General features: G+C 35.7%; 1 protein-coding gene across 7 annotated transcripts in view; it reads right to left on the bottom strand.

Moving 5' to 3' along the window:
- Positions 1 to 23199, bottom strand: part of EPC2 (enhancer of polycomb homolog 2) — a 116352-nt gene that overhangs the window by 45069 nt on the left and 48084 nt on the right. For 6 of the 7 annotated variants that reach the window (XM_026008007.2, XM_072757726.1, XM_026008010.2 and 3 more), the window contains exon 2: positions 20978 to 21137. The exons of the other annotated variant lie outside the window; for it this stretch is intronic. In XM_026008007.2, the coding sequence (XP_025863792.1) occupies positions 20978 to 21137 (160 nt within the window). The remainder of the gene's footprint in view (positions 1 to 20977; positions 21138 to 23199) is intronic. 7 annotated transcript variants of the gene reach the window in all.

The raw sequence follows: 23199 nt of genomic DNA, 5'->3' as shown, positions 1-23199 counted from the left end.
AATTTTAATACACTATAATTTATCCATTTTTCCTTTATGGTTTCTGCTCTTTGCCTTAAGAATTCTTTATCTTTAGGTCGTAAAGTTATCCTCACTTTTTTTTTCTAAAAATGTTAACATTTTGCTTTCCTTATTTATTCCTTTTTACTTTTTTCTATATGGATAACCACTGTCCCAGCACTATTTATCAAATATTTTCATCCTTTCCCTACTGATCTGTAATACCTCTTTGACCAGACATCAAATTTCCACATATGTAATGGGTGGATGGGTTTCTTAGCTTTTTAACTTTCCATGGGTCAACTTATCAACGTATCTCAAACCATAAAATTTTAAGTATTAACTATAAAAGGAAAGAATCAAATTAGGGCAGAGGAGATGGGATAAATGGCAACTAGACTTCTCTGAATATGGCTTACTTTATAGATAGGACTTTCAGAACAAATTTTACGTAATATGAAGCAAAATAAAATCTTAGAACAAAACCCAAGAATAAAATTAAATGGAATAAAGCCAACTGTCACTTGAGTTCTATTACAAGTATCTTTAAAATACAGTAAAGTTACATTTCTAGTAGGAAATACTCTCAGAGCAAAAGCAAAAATGAGGCCAACAACCAAAAAACTTAAAACTATTTTTGACAATTATATTGCTGGTGCACGTGGTGGCATTACTATTCTGAGACTACTGTGGTGTAAAGTGGGATAAAACCTGGTAAATTATGTAGACATTCTTAGATGTGAAAGAAAGTTTTTTTTTTTTTTTTTTTTGTGAAAGAAAGTTTTAAGTGTGTAAAATTAAAACCCTAGAGTCTTAAAGTAAGAAATATTAGTATAAATTCATGATGTATTTTATCTTTCAAATTTTAAAAGTACCTATTTCCTTATAAGGTCCACTAAAAAGTCTGAGAGACAGTGGCCAACTTGGTAGCAATTAACACACTCCTAGTGCCTAGCCTGTAGTCTTCAAATACGATTTCCCACTAAAAAGAACACAAGCTGCCTGGAGAAATGGGTGCTTTCAGATCTGAGCCGGGAAATACAAAGGTAAGCCTATAACATCTTACTTTCAGTACAGTACAGCCATGTTAAAAGGACTTCAAAGCTAACCTGAATGCTCTTTTCCTACTGGCCAAAAATCGATATGAGTATCAATAAAGGTAATAATGCAATGAAATGAGTCGTAAAAATAGTCCATGATCCATAACGATTCTAAAAACAATAAACATCCTCATAGTCGCTTTTAGAAAGTACTGAGAAACCAACCTCCATCAAATAGTATGGAATTTTTGGTTCTTTCTCTCTCCTTTCGTTTTGTTTTTAGGATCTAGAGACTACCCAGCCCCAGCTCCCAGCACATGCATATAGATAGGGTTGTACATGCAGAGGCCCATATAGGCTGGAGGCACTGTGAGGGGTTCAGGGTGGTAAGCGGTGCCCTATCAGTCCTTGGACTTCAGTGTGAAGTGACTCCATACTAGGGTGAGGAAAGGAGGTGGTATTTCAGAGAGAATGAAGTGGGGAGGAGACCTGAAATGTGATTTTCTTCATTGTTTGAGCCTCCTGCACAAAGGCTGGCCACAGGTCTGACTCAGGCCATTTCTCGTACCTGCAAGTGATACGGACAAGTTGTTCTGCTGTGGAAGCCCGTGCCAGGGCATGGGAATTGCTTCATTCCAGACTACTTATGAGCACAGGGCCTCTGCCAGAGACTTTTTCCTAAATGACTCTCACTGTGGAGGGAGATGCTCATTTTGGTGCCTCTGCAGACCAACTAGAATATACTCTATGTCTTTTCTTTTTTCCATACTGTATGATTTTATTTATGTGAAATGTTTAAAAAAAAAAAAAGACATGCAGAGAAAGATCAGTGTTTGCATAGGACTGGGTGTGGGAAAAGGAAGTGACTGTAAATGGACATGAGCTTTCTTTTTAGGGCGATGGAAATTAAATTACAACAAGAGGCAGGAGTGGGGGGACCCGGGAATCAGGATGTGATGAGTCAGGTTAGCAAGAGGGTAAGGAAATTTAAGTCCTAAGGGAGAGGATGAAGAGATACAGTTTTCAGTTTGGCCAATCACAGCGGAAAAGCATCACAAAAGTTCTCACACGTTGAGTGTGCTCTGCCTTTTAAAAACTAAGCCTAGATATTCTGTTCCACTGCAGTTATATGCTTTGTCAGTTTATTTGTGAGCTCAAACGAATTCACAAAACACTTGTGCCCACTCAAAAGGGGAGCAACTATCAGATCTCTATATGGGCCAGTGAGTTTTTGCGTTTATGTTTTTCTTTTTAACACCTTTATCAGGACATAAGCTCTACACCATAAAATCCACATGCCTTTAAGTGAATATTTAACATATTTACAAATGACTTAGTGTATATTATCACCATCAAACCACATCAGCCTAATTGTAATGTCCACCCTTCTGTGATGTTGTCAGCCATTAACGATCATAACCTTGATCTGTTAGGGGCTGCAAAATAGTGATATTCTATCATTCCTTCTTGTTTTGTGTTAGCTGGAATACTTCTATAAAGAGAAATACCACCTCTTTCCCAGAGACCCTGAGATACAGCTCACAGAAAAAAAGGTAAGATAAACACTCAATTCCCAGTTATATTAAGAAAATGCTGTTTTTTAAGGGAGTGGTGTAAAAATGATATTGTGCTTATGTTCAAAAATTCCCAGATGACAGGACATTGGATTAGCTATATAAAATAATGAGGTGGGGAGAAATGGTGTAGGGAAACAATATTACAATGTTGAGTGATGAGTTCATGGCAATTTGTTGTACTACTCTTTTTACCTTTGAGTATGTTGAAAACTTTTTCATAACAAAAGCTTTTTTATTTTTATTTTTTTTTTTAAATTTTTATTTATTTATGATAGGCACACAGTGAGAGAGAGAGAGAGGCAGAGACACAGGCAGAGGGAGAAGCAGGCTCCATGCACCGGGAGCCCGACGTGGGATTCGATCCCGGGTCTCCAGGATCGCGCCCCGGGCCAAAGGCAGGCGCCAAACCGCTGCGCCACCCAGGGATCCCACAAAAGCTTTTTTAAAAGGTAACTATCTAAAATATATAAAGAATCCCTAAAAAAAAAAAAAAATCAGTAAATGATGCAGAGAAAAGTAGATCCAAAGATATGAAAAGGTAATTCACATTGCAAAATGTTTAACATCACTGTAACTGGGGAAAGGCAAATTTAAATCAACAAAATCCATTTCATATCCATCAGATTGGAAAAAATTATAAAGTTTAATAATAATAAGTTATAGGAAAAATATGAAAAAAAACCCCAAGAACTCTTAAATACTACTAGTGAAGATACAAAACAGAATAACCAGTTTGGAGGGCAATTCTGCAATATCTAGTAAAATTAAACATGCACATTCTAGAAGACCCAGTAATTTCACTTTGTAGGTCTATCTCACAGATGTATCCGTTAATATAGACAAGACATGTATAAGGCCACTCATTTATTGCTGCATATCACAAGAGAAAAAAAAATCAGAAAAAAACTAAATGTCCATCAACAGAACAGATATTTACACAAAATTATATTTATAAAATGAAAACTTATGATGACATCAAACAAGCACACAAATGTTCATAAGCAACTTTATTCATAATAGGGAAAGTTGGAAAAAAACCCAAATGTCCTTCAACAGGAGAAGACTTAAACAAACTGTGGAACATCTATACTATGGAATTACATTCAGCAACGAATAGGATCAAACTAATGATACATGCAACAACTTGGATAAATCTCAAGGGAGTTATATGCTAGTGGAATAAAGCCAATTCCAAAGGTTAAGTACCATAGATTCCATTTATATAACGTTCTTGAAATGACAAAATTATAGAGATGGAAAACAGATTATTAAACAATGTTGATAAATGCACATATCTCACAAGGGTCTTATATCAGGATTAAATAATTTATGTGTATCATATAGTATATAGTAATAGTATACTGCAAAAAAAAAAAAGGTACTTTTTTCTATTTCTCTGGAGGCTAAGACCTCTCAGATAAGAGTCGTTACATCTCTTTCTCTAGCTTATTTTCTTAAGGCTACAATTTGTACCCAATGTGCTTTTGATTTATAAAACAAAGTCAGAAATGCTTTGACAGGGACATGTAGGTGACTCAGTGGTTGAGCGACTACCTTCAGCTCAGGGCATGATCCTGGGGTCTGGGGATCGAGTCCCAAATCCAGCTTCCTGTGAGAAGCCTGCTTCTCCCTTTGCCTATGTCTCTGCTTCTCTCTCTGTGTGTGTCTCTTGTGAATAAATAAATAAATAATCTTGAAAGAAAAAGAAAGAAAGAAAGAAAGAAAGAGAAGAAAGAAAGAAAGAAAGAAAGAAAGAAAGAAAGAAAGAAAGAAAGAAAGAAAGAAAAAGAAAGAAAAAAGAAAGAAATGCTTTGACAGAACCTAAAGAAACTTTTCAAATTAACTCATGGTTTAACCATGTATTCAGTCATGGTTATACTTGGGAATAGTTTTTTTTAATATTATTCTGTGAGTCCATACATGTGAAATTCTAACTTAAAGCAAAAAAAAAATATCCAAAGGTGGAGGCTGGTTAAATGACTGACAGGGATGTCACAAATGGTTTCTTCTATAAGTTTTACCTACCAGGGAGGAAAACATGGTTTCAGGCAAGCTATCGGTGGGTTTAAATAAGTATTTTAGTTAAGATAATAAAAATCAAAAAATGGCGATCTCTGGCCTATGAGTAAAATCTGGCTAGCAGCTTATTTTTGGTAAGCCTGTGAATATATAAAAAGATTCTTACATTCTAATTACATTTTGGAGTAATTACCCAAAAAATTCTTTTTAAAGAGGAGAAGAAAGTAAGAAGTAAAATATGTGGTAGAGACTTATGTGATACCCAAAGCCCAAAACATTTTCTATCTAGCCCTTTACAAAAAACTTGGTAACCATGGTCTAGATTAGTAAACAAAAATTAACTGTTTGTGAAACACTGGAGTATGCAAGATAAGCAAAGATTTATCAGGGGAGTAGTTTTCAAAATTTCACTCATTGTGGAGTACAGTTTCTGTAAGTACCTCTCAGGCTCACCACCCATTTTAAGAAAGAAAATAATCAATAATGGTAAGCTACCAGGAGATACTCCCTGAAATACTCTTAGGAATGTGAACCAAAAGCATGAAATCTGTTGTCTAAAAACTGAAATCGTCCTTAAGGATGGTCTAGATCTGAAAAGTTGAGGTCTGAATTTGGCCATAAACTTACTTCCAGGTCTCTGAAGTCACCTGCTTCTTTTTATGAACTTAAAAAAGTCAGCAAGAGCTACTCACTAATATTCAGAATGAACCACTATAATTTATTAATATTATGAAAAAGTATAGACATTTCTGCTGTAACATGGTATGAATTCCTAAAAATATTTTTATATGTAAAAATTATATACTAAAAACAGCAGGCTTACAGAAAAATCTACATAACTTAATTAGAGACCAAACAAATTGTAACTGTTATATTAGTATATGTGCCATTCAGAGTGGCTGGCTACTATCTCAAGGGATACTAAAAATGCACAAACATAATAGAATGGAATTGCTGGCTGTGGGTACTGAGACAACGCAGATTATAACAGACTTCTGCACTGGGGCTCCAGAAGGAAATGCAACCTGCCACTAGCTAAGAGTTGTGCAAGGCTGGATGTAACCCTCTTGGAAAAACAAAAGCCTAGGTGCAAGCACTCATTTTTAATTTTCCTCAATATGTAGTTGAAAGGGCTCTTGCATGTGCAACAACCAAACTAAAGCCTTTGCGTCTCCCTTTTGAAGATTTTTAATTCTTTCCTCACTATTCCAGTCCCTTTTAGCAAGGAAAAAAAAAAAAAAGATTCCGGACAACTTCCAAGTAGTACTGACATCATTCACAGTGTGAGTAATCATTGCTGAGCTAACTGGTATTAAAGAAACACACACAATGTAAGAGACTAAAACAAAACTGTATTACTGAGGACAAAACAAGGATAAAATTTTATCTAGATCACATGTCCTGATACTATTTTTCTTATAAGATTCTAAATTATACAAACTCTATGCCACAACTCTTTTTATAAATAAGTGAGGTATTATTTATGAATCTTACCAATCAATAAATGAAGAGAAATGTACATAAAAGTATTTTACAAGCACTCATCTATGTAATTCTTTAGTTATCTGTTACTATTCATGTCCAAGTTGTACCCAAAGGGGTTTCTTCTTTTGGGGTGGGGGTTAAAAAAAAGTTTGACTTTATTTTTCAAGATGGTAAAATACACTAACATGAATTTATCATCTTAACCATTTTTAAGTGTACAGTCTAGCGGCATTTTTTCACAATGCTGTGTGACCATCAGTACCACCCATCACCAGAAGGACCCAGAGTTTTTTCCATAATTTCCTACTAGCATTCCTTGTTATTCTGCCAAAAATATGGAGATAATTAGTACTGTATTGAAATAATACCTATCTCTTACATGCATCACAGGAACCATCTGTAGAGTTAATCAAAAGATGCCTGTAAAACACACGAAATTCCTGGTCTAGGACCACATCTATTTGTTATTAAGTGCTTATTTAACGGGTCAGGTAGAGAAAGAGGGGCGGGACGTGAAGGTATTTGTATTTACCCCTGTCCTAGGAGCTTCAAAGCCTCTCGCTCTGAGGATGATAGTACGGACTGTTACTGCAAAAACTCTCTTGGATAGGAAAAGAACTTTATGAGGAAAAGAACCATGGTTTTCCTCACAAACACACTGTGCCTGGCCATTGGGTTCAAGCACTGTTTATCTTTTAACAAAGTGTGACCCTGTAGCCTTTGAATTACTTGATCATATCCAGTTTAAGCTTTTTCTATCCTCTGATTCAGGCGAGCAGTTTGGCTCCATGTCACCCTTCTTTCTTTTGGTTACTGGCAGTAAAGAAGTACATTTAGATACATATTTCTGAATGTTAGTTCTGTGGAAGGGACTTCCACCACTGCTGGATACCGTATGGGATTGATGAAAAGGATTCAATGACCCTTCCAAAGGAGCTAACCCCTTAAAAACAAGTCTGTCAATGATCCCTCTTGTTCTTCTTTTTCTACCAGCTCCTGTGTAGTATGGCTCTAGCAAAGAAAGAGGTACAGAGAGAGAGGAAAAAAAAAAAGCCATTCTGCTATCAAAAAGAGTTGACCAGAGAATACACTATCAGTATTCCCAAACATGTCTGTAAAACATGCACCTCACATACCAAGAGATCTGAAAAAAATAAAAATGTACCATGAAGGAGATAAAAACACCAGATGTGTATACTGCTAACAGACTGAACAAAGCAGTCTGGATTAAAGGAACAGGAATGTACTCTACCATATTTGGGCATGTTTGTTCAAAAAATATCACTAATATAAAGATTTACCAAAGAAGCCCTATACATTGGTCATCTATGTATACATCCTCACTTTCAAAAACTTATAGAAAGACAGGATAGCAATTTACAACAGTGGGGCTTTGCATTTCTTCATTCTACCCAGCATACAGTAATGAGCATCTTTCAAAAACAATGAGCTAACTAAGGTCATCTATGTGGTCTACAATGCATTTAAGTAATAAACTGGTCTGCACCAAGACCCAAGAGAAACCACTGTGCTCACCAACACCCCATAATACCTGGCAATGGCACAATCCTCACTTACACTGTTCCTGACCATATGGGCGATGTTAACTCCTGAGGAAGAAGAAATTTTACACAATACCAGTAAAAAAAATTTTTCAAAAAATATGATTAATAATAAAAATTTCTGAAGAAGTTCCTTCTTTAAAGCAGAAGCAACTTCTTGAAGCCATCATGTTAGGGTATGGCCAAAGCAGCCAACTGGCTAAAGCTGATAGCTATATTGTGGAGAGCAGTAATTTTGGAGTTCCACCTAAGAAAGACCTCTTCCCTCTCATCTTAGTTCATATAATAAAGTAGTCTATTCTCTCTCTGTGTAGCTCTCATGAATAAATAAAATCTTTAAAAGGGGGGGTGGTGGACACCCCCGGTGGCGCAGTTTAGCGCCACCTTCAGCTCAGGGTGTGATCCTGGGGTCCCGGGATCGAGTCCCACACGTCAGGCTCCCAGAATGGAGCCTGCTTCTCTGCCTCTCTCTCTATCTCTCATGAATAAATAAAACCTTAAAAAAAAAAAAAAAGAAAGAAAGAAAGAAAAAGAAAGTAGTCTATTAAGGAAACAAATCTAACAAAAAACCAAAGGACAGTTAATGTGATTATTAAAAAGTGTGTAAAAGGCTGTCAAACCCAGCTTGAAGACTTCCACTGAAGGGGCAGACAAATGTATTGCTTGACAGCTGCTTCCTACCTTAAATCCATAACCCATCAATATATTTTCTTCTCTCACACCTCTTATAATTCATTTACTTTGAAATTAAAAAAAAAAAAAAGGTTTTGCCTAAAAATTCACTCATCCACACACATTTGATATAGCAGCAAACTGTAGGCAAACTTTATATAGTTTGATGTAGGAGCAACCAGTAAGCAAAACTCAGATTTAAAACAGTATAAATAAGAATGGCAATTCCAGATTAAAAATTTTTTTATCATCAAAATTATTCCATTTCTAATATGGAACATTTTTAACCTAATGTTACTTGTCTTCTGGACAGGAATCAAAGAAAATAAATTCAAGAGGCTGTAAACACTAAAGGCAGTGAGGAGAGAGACAATATTTATTACTATCCTTTCAGTCCTTTCTGTAGACGCTGATTTTTCTCTGAACTGAATATATATTTTCGAGGGTCTATAATTTGCTAGGTACTAATAATTCTATAGAAAAGAAGAATATGGATGCCCAGATACAGTGTTTCCTGAGTCTTAATTTTTCTTTTAATTTATGTGCAACCTGCCAAGTGGAAAACTAGAATAAACAGAGATATGCTGGCAGATCCAGACTCCAATTAGCATAACCCAAATTATACAGTAGTTACTCTTTTCTAGTAAATAGAAGTAAAAGCCTTAAAAATTAACAGTTCCTAAGGGTGGTCACAGACCAGAACTCAGCTGTTCAATTAATCACAAAATTCCTTTTCCTCATGTTGGCGGAAAAATGCCAGGTGTGGGGGAAAATTATGTAACGAAATATGGTTACTCAAGCAATATTTTTTTAAAGATTTATTTATTTGACAGAGAGAGAGCGCGCGTGTGCACACAAGCGCACACAGCAGGGGGAGAGGGAGAAGCCGACTCTGCTGAGCAGGGAGCCTGGTATGGGGCTTAATCCCAGGACCCTAGGATCATGACCTGAGCCAAAGACAGACACTTAACCAATTGAGCCACCCAGGCACCCATAAACAATATTTTAATAAAGTAAAAATCTCACTGTCATAAAGTAAAATCTGGATAATTTTCATTTTTAGAAAGTGTTTTCTTATTCATGAAATCTATTTTGAATTTTCTCCCTCTTTCAACTCTTCCTCTCTCCTTTTCCCTGTCATCATTTTCTCCCTCTACTGGAGCTATATTAGAAAACAATACAAAACAAAAAAGTAAGTTGAAGATCAGACATATCAGTTAATTTACATTAATGCAAATTTTTAAAAGTTACATAATTTAGAGTCGGAAACACCTTATCTTACAGATCAGAAAACTGTGAGAGGTTGAGAACCTTGGTGAGTTGAACACAGGTTTTAGGGTTCTGATTCATAGGGCTCAGAATTTATCCCATTACAACACACAGACACTATTAAATCCTTCTAATCATAGCAACAGTAATGAAAAATTCTTTGAATTTCAAAGGGAGCAAAAATATAGGCATATCAAAAGATTGTTTTTGTTCCACTTTGGACTTAAATGTTTAAGTTTATAAATTATATTTAATAAACAAAGACAATTCACACAAAACAAGCAGTTGTGAAACGGATGTATTAGGCACTCAAGGATTTATTAAAAAACAAATGTGAAAAATTAAAAAGAACTCTAAGAGTTTTTTACTTAAAAGTTATTTCAAGACAACATTTCCAACATTTACCTATGAATTATCAATGGTGATTTTTTTACTGTAAGAAGAAGCAACTTCATCTTTATTAACTAAGCCCCTACTTTCATACATCTTCAAGTTTCCCAAGTGTTTAACTTCTGGAAACTGTTTGCCAATATCCAATCCCTTTAATTCAGACAACAAAGTTAAGACTGAGGTACAAGTACACCTTGTTTGTAAAGGGTCTTCCTTTCAACGTATTAACAAGAGCACTTTTTAAGAATGCCATTTATTTACAAACTCACTGGTGTTATATCTTCTTCCAACTGTGCATTTCCTTTCTTATACAACTTTCCAAAATTACTTTTATTAATCCAATGAATCCAGTAACAAACACTAATGACTGTATCTCAAGTACACATATATGATAGGCTCCCTTCTAAATCAGAATAGATATCAATGCCATATACCATCAAGAAGTATATGCAAAGGTACCCCAGACAAAGGAGCAAGAGCACAGAAATGGAATATGCTTAACTACAAAGAAACATAAATTACCAATAGTGAGTCTGGATAGACTTCAACTAGCAGAATAAGGATTCAGAACTATATATCCATGGAAGTTGTATGCACATATGTAAAATGTATATATATATTTTTTTAAGTAGAGTTGAATAGTTTTATTACAAGTCTTAGATCAGCAATGCTACTGTATCATCTAAATCTCAGTTAAATGGGACCTAGTACACACTAAAGTGAACTCTGACTAGGTGGTAGACTTATGTACTAGGAAGCAGTTTAAATAAAACATTTTCCTAGAATCCCAAATATACTTCTTAATCCAAAAGAAGTCCAGGGATCCAAGAAAGGCTCTGAAGGCTCTCTTTTATATGAGTATCATCAAAGCATCTAAATCAGTATTTCTCAAACTTTAGCATTCACCAGAATCTTCTGGATGACTTCTTAAATCACAGATTACTTAGCTAGACCACCAGTATCTGACCAAGTCTATCTAGAGAAGGGCTTATTAATTTGCATTTTTAACAAGTTCTCAAGTGATGAGAAGCAACATTTTGAAAACCTCTGATCTAAACCTAAATCATTGCTCTTAAAGATAATAAACTTTATTTACACCTAATTTGAAATATGCTGAATTTTTACAATTTGTAAATTTTTAAGGTCCTCAGGGTTCAAATAACTTTCAAAGATAGATAATGACAACTTAGTGTATCTCAAAGTTCAAAAGCAACATCTCCGCCTCTGCTTGGAGCTCTCCAAGGTTCTGAGAGCCTCCAAGCCTAGCATTTCTCAAATGTGTACCAAGAGACCACGAATGTAGATATAGCCAGGACTCTTTTATTCCCCCAAGATTATCTATTTTATACAGAGAGAGCACCCGTGCAAGAGTAGAGGGAGGGGCACAGGGAGAGGAAAAGAGTAGCAGACCCTTGCTAAGCATGGAGCCCAATGTGGGCGCTCGATCTCAGAACTCAGAGATCAAGACCTGAGCCAAAACCAAGAGTGGGACACCTAATGATCTGAGCCACCCAGGGGCCCCTAGCCAGGACTCTTGACTTTCATTCTCCAAGATTTCCGACAACTATTTAAGACTCAGCCAGAGACCTTACTTATATTCCCTACCCAGTGTACAAATAAAGTGAAGTACAGAAGAATCCAAGATGACTTCTGATCCAAATCTCTCTGACAACAAAAAAAAAAAAAAAAAAAAAAAAAAAAAAACCACTCCAGATTTATAATGTAATGAGGATTATTTTAAGCCTTTGGCTGGCTAGTCTACTAATAACTACATCCCTCTCCCACTCTGAAGAATTCGCATTTTATATAAATAACAAGTATTACTGGCCAAAATTAGTAGCAAAGACAACAACCATGGGAACCACAAACCATTAGAATGGGTAAGCGGATTCTTTGAATCTTTCAGGGAAACTTTCATCTTTAGAGTGGGTCTCCAGCCTAATGATATTAGACAAGACCTAAAGGATGTAATGGTAATTTAAAATTAAAAAGTCAAGTATATAAAGATAATGATGCTTTTATTCTCCCTCTAATTATGTTTTTTCTTAGCCATCTCTCTTCTCCTTCAGACTCTTCCTCTCTTGTTTTCTAACAACTCAATAGGTAACTGGGCAAAGGACTAACAATTCAGGAGATAAAAATGCTAATGGCTCCTAAAAAAGTAAGAAAAAGACTTAACCACATTCATAAGGAATACATTAAAACTATACCAAGAGAAATTAAAGTCTGGGTTTTGGTCAATAACTATGTCCCAATATTGGTTTCTTAGGTCTGACACAGTAATGTGTGATGGTAATATTAGAGAAAATTGAAACCAGAAGTGAGGTATAAAGGAACACTCTACTACCTTTGCAACTTTTCTATATATCTTAAGTTTTTCCAAAATAAAAGGTTTATTTAAAAGAATAATACACTAAGGTATATCATCTCTCACCTATTAGAATGTAAAAAATTTTTAAATCCAAAAGCAGTCTTTTGATAAGGCTATGAGGAAGTAAGTACTATCACACATTGCTAGTGGAAGTGCAAAGTGGTATAACTCCTATAGAGAGCAATTTGGCAATTTCTGTAAGAAAAAGATACAATCACACCTTTATGAAATTCTGTATATTCAAGTTATTCACTTAGATACTATTCGTAATAAAAAAAGACTGGAAACAATCCAAGTTCGCTTCTATAGGAAACTGGATAATAATCTGGCACATCCAAACACAAAGGACTATTATGCAACAGTAAAAAAGAAATGAGAACATGTTCTACATGCTGTTATGGGGGGGGATAATTTCCCAACTATACTCTTAATAAAGAAAAGGAAAAGAAAAAAAAGTCAAAGTGCCAAAAAGTACATATAGTATGTTAAATTTTGTGTAAGAGGGGATATAAAAATATAAATTCCTATGTGGCTTTATTTGCATAACAAAACCCTAAAAGAACACATAGCCTAATAAAAGTGGTTTCTTATAAGGGAAGGGTGAGGGCAGCCTGGGTGGCTCAGTGGTTTAGCGCCTGCTTTCACCCCAGGCCGTGATCCTGGAGACCTGGTATCAAGTCCCACATCGGGCTCCCTGCATGGAGCCGGCTTCTCCCTCTGCCTGTGTCTCTGCCTCTCTTTCTCCCTGAGTCTCTCATTAATAAATAAAATCTTTAAAAAAAAAAAAAAAAAAGGGAAGGGCGACTGGAACCTGTTTTTTACATACTTTTTGGGTTTTTTTTTCATACTTTTTATTTTGAAATCATCTGAATGCATTACCTATTAAAAATAAAATCTATTACTTTGTGAAAACAATTTTGTGTTTTAAAAAATATTCTGGGTCAGTGATCTCCATGTACTACCTGAGATTCTTCCCTACTTTCTGTTCAGACCTCCTATCTTTCTCATTCACTCTCAATGAATCGAATCATTCAGTAACACAGAATGGGGGCAAAAGCCTCACTTAAGATATCTGGGTGCAGTCAGTATCTTCGCTTAACCAGTATAAACTAATTCTACAACTATATATGTGCAAAAATATACATGCTATTAATACCTAATAGCATAAAATAATAAATAAGTCACAGAACAGAGAGCCTGGGTGATTTGGCTGATGAAGCGTCTGACTTGGGTTTTGGTCATGATCTCTGTTATTTTACTAATAACAAACCCACAAATAATCTGGGTCTAAAACTCCTTGTTAATTAAAGTGTAATGAGGGGCACTAATTAGAGTGTAATAAGAGTGCTGAGCCAGGTGCGGGGCTTGATCCCATGACCCAAGAGAGAGATCCTATCTCTATTGCCTAAAAGTAGAATGGATGTTTAAATGACTGAGCCACTCTAGTGCCCCACAAAGGAGATGCTTAAGCCAATGATGAGAAGCAAGTATTTTCGAACAAGGTCCAATTTAGAGGGAAAAGGAAGGCTTTACTTAACCTTCACAGGGAGAAGGGGGTCCTATAACTCTGATTATTAACTATCAAAGAATGTGAGAAAAAAATATTTTAATCACTAAAATACTATCTTGGATTATTTAAAAAACACCATCATGGAGGCTTTTATTTTTTCATCTTTTACATAACTTCTATTTCCCATTTTAGCCTTTTCTGAAAAACCATGAGAAGTACTATTTACTGATTTTTTTTCTTAAACAGAAACAATAAAACCTACTTGATCAAGGTCCTATGAAGTCCAATCCATTCTACCCAAAGCAAACTTTGCCCACTGTAACATTTAGTTGGGAGATTAAAATCACTAACTGCCACACTGTCCTTTCCCAACTTGGGACCTCCTTCCATGAAAGTTGTAGGACTGTCTTCAGAGTTCCTCACTACCCTAAGCAAAACTGAAAAATGTGCTTTTATACTTGTTTAGATTACTCTCATGGTTCCCTTTTCTTCAAGCTTTTCTCTCTTCCTGGCATCTTCTTCATCCCCATGCACAGTGCTCTTCCATTCATCAATCAACCCTGACAGGCCAAACCAGCAAAGTGTCATAACAAGTGTTTGTATCTGCCTTTCACATCCAGGATTTCCTTTTCTATTGACAACAACCATCCTCCATCCTGCAATTTATCCATCACACACACACAAAACAAATGAAAAAAGGAATTCTTTACTCCCGTTGTTGATTCTATCATCAGCCACATTTGAACAGAAATGTATTTGTTTAATGTGTATCAGTATTTGCATCTTAGAATGATAAGCTATGACTGAAAAACTATACCAGAGTTAAACAGGCACACTCTAGAGCCAGAGGGCCTGGTTCAAATTCTGACTCTTCCACTTGCTAGCTGCATTACTCTTGACTCTTTATGAAATATTTCTTTAAAAGGGGAGTAAGAACACTGGCTGCCTTGTAAGATTCCTTTAAGGCATAACTGACTTTATACATGTAAAACACGAACAGGACCTGGGCATGGCAATGAGTAAATGCTATTTTACTATGCCTTTTACCCATAACTGTGGAAAGAAAAGTTTAGTCTTCAATTAAAACTGTCAGGAAATATGCATGTAAGAAAATATTTTTATAGGTAGGCAGCCCATTAAATTGTATTACGGAGTAAGATGGGAAGGAAATTTAGTCTCTTAAGGTAGATAGGAAGACATACAAAATGCTAAAAGGTGCCAAGGGCAGTGCGGTGCCACTGAAGAATCTTCCATGGAGATACTAGCTGCTAGGTGAATATGCTGAAAGCCTGTTTCTGGTAACCCCTATTAACAAAACCAGGTGTGCTGGGTTACATCACAGTATCTTCTTTGTGTGGCCCCACAGGAGAGTTCTAAACACTTCAGTGCCAGGAAACCTGTACTGAAATATGCACCTTAAAGCCAATCTTACTTTTCTGCTTTTGTCTATTAATTGCATCATGCCTAAAATATGTACTATTACACATCAGACTTAATCTCTTACTGTAGTGTCTTTGTTTTCTTCTCAATTTCTTTAACCACGCTCTTTAGTCTATGATGTATTTTACTCAGTCACTCCAATTTTTTAATAGTGGGCATAAATAAATACATAAAGGCCCAAAAGACCGACACTCTCTTTGTACTCCGACTTCTTTTTCAAATCTCTCTAGTCAGACCACCAAATGATTATTTTACTTTTCCCCCCAAACACCTGGTATTACTTTAACACTTTCTGACTTTTGGATTTCCTCCTCTTTCCTGTATTCATAGCTACTCAGGTACTGCTCTACCATTTCAGCCTTCACACCCACACTAACAGCTTTACCCAAGAATAGGAGGCTCAGCATAATCCTGAGAAGCGAGGAAGATCCTTAGGGCCAGCTGATCTGAACATGAGTTGCCGTCAGGGTCTAGCCTGACTCACTGTCCCTGTTTATCATGCCTTCAAATCATCCCAGTGTGGAATCTAGCTTCACCTGGAATGTGTTCTCCACAAATCTGATACACTCTACTTCTGTATTCATGGCACCGTTTTTTTCTAATATTTATTTTAGTAAATGTGTGATTCATTTCATCACATGCTCAATTCACCTATTAATATACACCCAATAACATTTTTACAAAAAGTGATGTTCTTAGAATGCATCCTTTTTCAAACCAAGGAGTTTTACTGTATAAACAAAGCAATACTCTTCATTTGGGATCTTTTCCAATGCTTGCCAATCAAAACATGTTTGTCCCACCACCGTAAAGGGTCAATTATCATCATTTTTGTTAATGAGAATAGCAACGGCCATTGCAAGGATAGTGAGACTTAAGTTAGATATTAGGCCAGCATCTATCTCACTCCTACTGAAAACCCAGTGGAATATATTGGTTCACTTTACGTTGAATAAGTTTCTTTTTTTCCCAATGTTGATTTGACAATGGTCAGCTTTATCAGACTGAGGAAGCCACCCTCACGTGTACTGACATGTTATATATAGTATTATAGAGGCAAAGATCGGCACTTTCCCAAGGCTTTATTATCTTTGTTGCCAACACAAATAGCAGAAGTCAATCTCCTTTCAGTAAGTTCCTCTCCCTGCCTGGCAGATAACAAGGAGGCTACTTCCTACCTATCTGTCCTCCTAAACTCTCCTTTCTTTCAGCCAAGAAGCAGGGTGAGATGGTCTGCTGATCTGTGTTTGTAGGTGTGTAATGCAGTGAGAAGAGGAAGAGACCTTTCCTTTCAAAAAAAAAAGATAAGGAGTCCTAGTTTCCAGAACCATTTAGGGGAATTCAAAACCAGATTCAAATTAACTTCAGAACACTTCGAAAACAATATTGAAACAGTATCTCAAGTTCCTTCATGTTATAAAATTCTGAGATAATTAATGTCAACTGTATAATATTATATTATATAAAAGGGGTAATGGAAGGTCAAAATAAGGAACTTATTACAATGTAATCAAAGTCATTCTCAAGGAGAAAAATTTGGGTTCTGAATTTGATGAAGTTCTTAAATTCCAAGAGGAATGAAGGAATTATAACATCTGGGTTGAGGTACCCAAAGTAAACTTGTTGTAACAGTAAGTAAAAAGGGAGGCAGCATCTTATGTAGGTGTCATCCAACTGACCAGTGTGGAGAATTAGCCAAATGAGGAACACTTTGGAGTATCTTACGTACGTCATCAAAAACTCTATGCCTCCAAGATGCTTCCAACTTGGAAAGAATACCCCAATGTTTCTGATTTAAAGAAGTTCCTCAGACTACCAGCACAGGCCACTATGGAGAAATAGTACTGAAAGAGATGGGAAGAAACAATGGTGCCTCATCCATACCAAGACTGGAATCACTCTACTCCCAACTCCTGGCATATATGAGTTTTGTCCTAAAATGACACTGTTGTAAATAAAAAGCTCACTTTTCATTTCCAACTTGGATCCACAAAGGTCCTCAATTTCACTGTACATATCAATTTTGTTACTTTTGATTCTGTGTACAATTCTGTTATTTTGATTCCTACAAGATCAGTATCTCAAAAATGCCATAGTGTGTATACTTTTATCTTTAATCACCCACTGATTCACTCATTTATTTATTCAGCAAATATTAAACTGCATACACCCACATGCTAGGTACAACTGGGCAGTGACAATAAAAGGAAAAATATGTCCCTGCTCTCAATGACTGCTATAGCCTAGTGAGAAAACAAAGGGCAGACAATCACAACCAAAGGTGGTTAATGCCACAATGACAGTATGCACGTGACATGGGAGGGCTTGAGGTAAACAGTGCCAAGAATTTTGCTTAGAGAAGGCTGTTATATGTAATCCTGAAGATGAGACAGAGAACAAGTTATATGCTAACAAGAGAGGACAGAAGTAAAGAGGTATGTGAAAGTGTGAAGGTATGAGAAAATATGGCATAAGTCAGAGTGCTGCAAGGAGAGCTCATTATTTCATAGCTGAAAGTGTGAAGGCTTAGAGGAATTGGAAAAAGAAAATTGTATTGAGGCTGTATTCTAGGACTGCATGGTGCATGAGGTGAAACTGTGCTGCTGAGGATCCTACCATCTAGAGAAGGAAACAGACCTTTACTTCCAACAGACTCAGTAAGGTTGGTGTCCTAGTGGAAGAACCCACAGAGAACCACAGCTGGATAGGCACAAAGAAGGGCCTTAAAGTACAACACTAAAATTTTATCCGATAGACAACAGAGAAGCTTTGAACAACTCTAAATGGACAATAATCACATTAGCAGCAGTGTAGACCAATAAAGAAGCTTCTGCCAAAGCCCAGGCAAACAATGTGATGGATCTGAACTAGTCCACCCTACTGTGGCAATTGTACGTCTTTTTCTAGCCAGGCAAATAGGGATACTTTGAAATCTATTATGTAAAGAACAAAAGGAAAAAGCCAGAGCAATATTTTCTGGAATTCTTATACTTAAGGACTCAAGAAAGAAGTTATGTCACAAAATATTTAAAAGACTTGCCCTGAGGGGTGCCTAGCTAGCTCAGTCAGAAGAGCATGTGACTTTTGAATACAGGTTTGTGAATTTAAATTCCACATTGGGTATAGAGATTACTAAATATAAATAAACTTAAAAAAAAAAAGCTCTTCCTTGAAAAAAAATCTCTATGATAACATGAATTTAAGTTTTAGTAGAGACAAGTTTAAGGCCAGTAATAAGCACACAGGTAATGAAATGTGGAATATCAATTTGATAAAAAAATAGGCATTGAAAACGACAATCACAGACTATAGTAAAATCTGAGAAACTTAAAATATACATAGAAAAAACAATACTTGTATGTACAGAATACTGTGTATAGTATGTAGAATAGCTACTTTGACTAAAAGAAAATGAAAGTTAAAATGTTATTTTTATTCTATCTTCCACAGTTACACAATGAAATTATATTTAAAAGCCAACATAAGATTAATGTTTTTTGTATCTAATGGGTCTGACCCAGGTGGGTTACACCCAATTTCTTCCTTCTTGGTTTTCTAGAGTGGTTTTTACATATGGTCCTGATGTCTAGCTACACTGTTATTAAAAATACAAAGACAACAACGATAGACACTTTGGCTTGAAAAATCTTTAAAATTCCTATTACGAACAGCTATCTCCTTCCCGATACAAAGACAAAGCAAATTCAGGAAGATAAAGGGCTCAAAGTCAAAGAACACAGAGGGGGAAAAAAAAAATCACATAAATAATTTCTGCATCGTATTTCTCTCAAAATTCAAAGAATCTCTGGAAAATGGTTCTGATATCTAAGAGCCTTTTAAAAGTCATTTAAAAACAATTCAGTCAACACACATGCCATTTACTGTGCGTCTATAAGCCATGAGCTTTCATCTAAAGACACAAAGAGAAAATAAAACATAAGTCTCTGCCCCAGGAGCTCATAGTTTAAAAGGAGAAAGAGAACGGTTAATAAAGTATGGTGAGTCCTCTAATAGAGATATATACAACGAAAACAAGATAAGTAAAAATCAGAGATCAAATGAACAAGGTCAGGATAAGCTTCTTAGGGGAGTTTTAGGTCTTAAATGAGTTACAGGACAGGAAAAAGGACTTGAATAGCACATGCAAGGAAGTGTAGAACGTGAAACAACCAGGCAAATGTGAGTAATTTACCTTAGTTTCTATACTAAAGAGAGTGAGGGGAAAAACAACTGGAAATGAGGTTAACAGAGTAGACAGGGGAAAAAAAATCACAAAGGGTCTTGTGTTCAAACTAGAGATTTTGGCTGTTATGAATTTCGTCAAATCTAAACTGTCATCAGTTACAAGGTGCATCATGACTTTATATGTACTGTAAGAAAGAAAAAAAAAACTACTTCTGCTGGAGTCTATTAAGAAGTTTAATAGAATATTCCTGCATAAAGATACACTACTAAGTAGTAACAACCTCAGCTTAAGATAAAGAAATAAACCAACTATGCAGAAAGAACAGCAAGGAACTTCATTTCTCAACTCTATGTGAAAGATGGAGGGGAAAATCTCCCCCTGAGAACTGAACTCTAGGTAGGTCTAAAGCTTTAAAAACAAGTAAACAACAAACACTTTAAAGTGGTCTCCAGTTGGAAGTATCCCTAAGTGCTTAGCAAAAATAAGTTTTCTTTAGATAAAATAGACCTGAATTCAGAACAGCAATTTAATATGCAATCTCATTCCAAAGATGATCAATAAAAAACGTGCATCTTAGAACTGATAGAAAAGTCAGTCTTATAGTCAGTCTTAAATCCAGAGAGGTTTCATAATTACCTGGGGAACTTTTTAAAAATACTTATTGCCAGGCCACATACCTCAGAAAGGCAGACCTAAACCAGAGCCCTGGAATCTCAATTTTAACTAAATTACCCAAGGCTTTTTCTTACACAATCAGACAAGATACCAAAACATGAGCATCTGTCTGACCCATCCTTTGAAAGCTTCTCTCATAGACTGTAAAGAAGAGCATGATTTTAAGCCAGAGAATAATTAGATCAGATTGACACTTCAGGAAGACCACTCTGGTGCCAGTGGACTTTGTGGAGAAGATACATTAGAAGAGGGTAAGTAAGGAAAGGCAATAGAAGAGTAGTAAATAAAGTAAGACATTAGTGAAACAGTTTTAAGAAAAGAGATGGCTGTTATTTAAATAGCAATAGGGAGAAAAATAAGAGAGTATCAAGGAGGCAGAAATAGAATTTTATAAAAATTAGATGTAGAGGGGTAGAATCTAATTCTAAAAAATTTCTGAAGATTCACCCCAATCAGCATAATAGCCACTAGGCCTTTAAAAATAAATCTTAAATTTGAGTACAGTAATCCACCAACTTTTAGATATATAATAATATAAGTGCTACACAAAATTCTATACTACTTAAAGATCAAATGTTCCAAATGCAACTAACACTCAAAATGATTTCCAAGTTCAGATGTTAAGCACAGAGAGATTTTATTCCGTAATGTTTTACATTTCTATGAATCAGTGTATATGCACTGAAAAATTAAAATCTCTTTGGGCATAAAAGAGAGAAAGGATTTTCACTGATTGATAAATTTAAATTACAAACAGAAAACAATGAATCAACAAACTTACGCTGAATATGAATGAACTGTTTTGGCTGTTTAAACTCTCCTTTGTACAAGCGATTGTAATAGTTGACGTTGCTCTCTGCCTCAGGAACTGGAATGACCATGCTCTCTTTTTTTTCTCTAAACACTTGCTGTGCTGAAATAGCTCGCTGTAAATGATGTTCCTGGAAAATGTAAAGTAGGCAACATAAGTCGTTTTAATAATGTTAATTCAATGCATAATGCTATTTTTAAATTTACTTTATTTAATAACTGCAAGGTGATTTAAGAATTATAGATTCTTCAGCATAGAACTATAGAAAACATTGCCAATGATGTCTCTTAATACTTGTGCTCATCCTGTTATCATCTTAGGTGTTTATAATTTTATTACGCAGAATTTTCTTTAAAGATTAAATATACATATATTCCCAAACTAGAATTTAACATATCAATTAAAAGAAAACTGATCCCTTGTTTGCTAAATTAACAGAGGTGTTTGTCAACCAGTACCAGGATACAGGAAAATATGCAAATGACAGAAAAAGTATTTGTGTCACAGGTTTTAATTATCTTCTTCAATTACACACCTGAAACTTCAAAGGTAAAAAATTTTGAGTAACTGAAAAAAAAAAAAAAAAAAAGTTCAACAGACTGTATTACTATCACAGCAAGAAATATTTTTAAACTAAGGTTAAACAAAAGTTCCTATCAAAAATACATCCCGATTCTAGTAATTTTCATGGTCTCCACCACTTAATGCCTACTTTCTCCCTTGGCCCACAAGGGATCATTCTCAACAAAGTACTTTTACTTTGTGGAAGGCAAATTAGGTCATGTCACTCCCCAATAGATCCTCTTCATATTCAGATCAAAGATTAAAATGATCATTGACTTATAAGGCTTTATTTCTCTAACCTTAGCTTCTACCTCTCCCTACCCATCCTTTATTGTAGCCACACTGCCTTTCCTTAAAGTTCCTAAATATCCAAAAAGATTGTTCTTGAAATTCCCTCAAGTCTCACCTTATCAGAGAGACATGCTGTAATTTACCTAAGAGATAAAAGAGTACTGGCTAAGAATTTATTAATGTCATTCTTTCAATACTATTTCAGGGCATCTAGTAGGTATCAGATACTACTCCTGTTACTGAGAATTATAAGAATGAATGAGAGACTCTGCTATTAAGGAATTTAGCTAGTAGAAGAGAGATACCTAATTATGCAATCATGTTTGGACTTGACAAGCATCTCTCTTCTCAATTAGTCAAACCACTGTCTAAGGAGGATAGAGAAAGATATCCAAAGAAAATAAAATCTAAACTAAAACTTTCAGGATCAACAGAGATTTAGCAAGGCAAAAGCCAAAAAACCCCACAAAAAACAAAACCAAAACAACCACAATCGAGGCAGAGAAAAAAAATGTTCAAAATAGGCAAAAGCTCAGACACATTCAATAAAAGGCAAGCAGCTGAGATAAAAGACGGGTGGGTGCTAGCTTAGATTTGAAAATTTCTCCACTTCCAATACCAGGAAGAAGTATGTTTTTCTTCATAGGATAGGATCCCAATTTGGAGCACTAAATACCCACCCCATACAAATATTACTATTAGTTTAGAATCTTTAGTAATAAAAACTTCTGAGTTAACTAAAAAATTGTGAGAGGATCAAATACACCCACAGAGAGCATCAAGAAATTAGGAAAGCCAGGCTCTGAAAGAGCAATTGCTAGCATTATTTAAGCCTATACTCTTACTACTTGCTGACATTTCACCCCTCTGGTCAAACAAAGTGATACAATATGAAAAGCCGCCTTGCATTTATATAATGTTTCATAGTTCTCAGAGTATATCCATTATCACATGCTTATTAACTCCTCAAAATCTGGGGACAAGAATAGATATTATAACATAAATGAGACTCAAGAAACAAAGGATTTGCTCTTAGTTATGGTATAAACACAGGAGAATCAAATTTCAGCACTCTGAATTGAGTGTTATTTGACTATTTCATCTTTACTAAAATGGGCTGTTAAAAATAAAAAACCAGGAAAGGGGGATCCCTGGGTGACTCAGCGGTTTAGTGCCTGCCTTTGGCCGTGGGCGCAATCCTGGAGTCCCGGGATCGAGTCCCACGTCGGGCTCCCGGCATGGAGCCTGCTTCTCCCTCCTCCTGTGTCTCTGCGCCTCTCTCTCTCTCTCTCTCTCGCTATCATGAATAAATAATTAAAAAATAAATAAATAAAAAT

Source organism: Vulpes vulpes, chromosome 5 (assembly GCF_048418805.1).
Source record: "Vulpes vulpes isolate BD-2025 chromosome 5, VulVul3, whole genome shotgun sequence".
Lineage (NCBI taxonomy): Eukaryota > Metazoa > Chordata > Mammalia > Carnivora > Canidae > Vulpes > Vulpes vulpes.
Note: the sequence above shows the minus strand (reverse complement) of the source record. Positions and strands in the feature narration are given on the sequence as shown.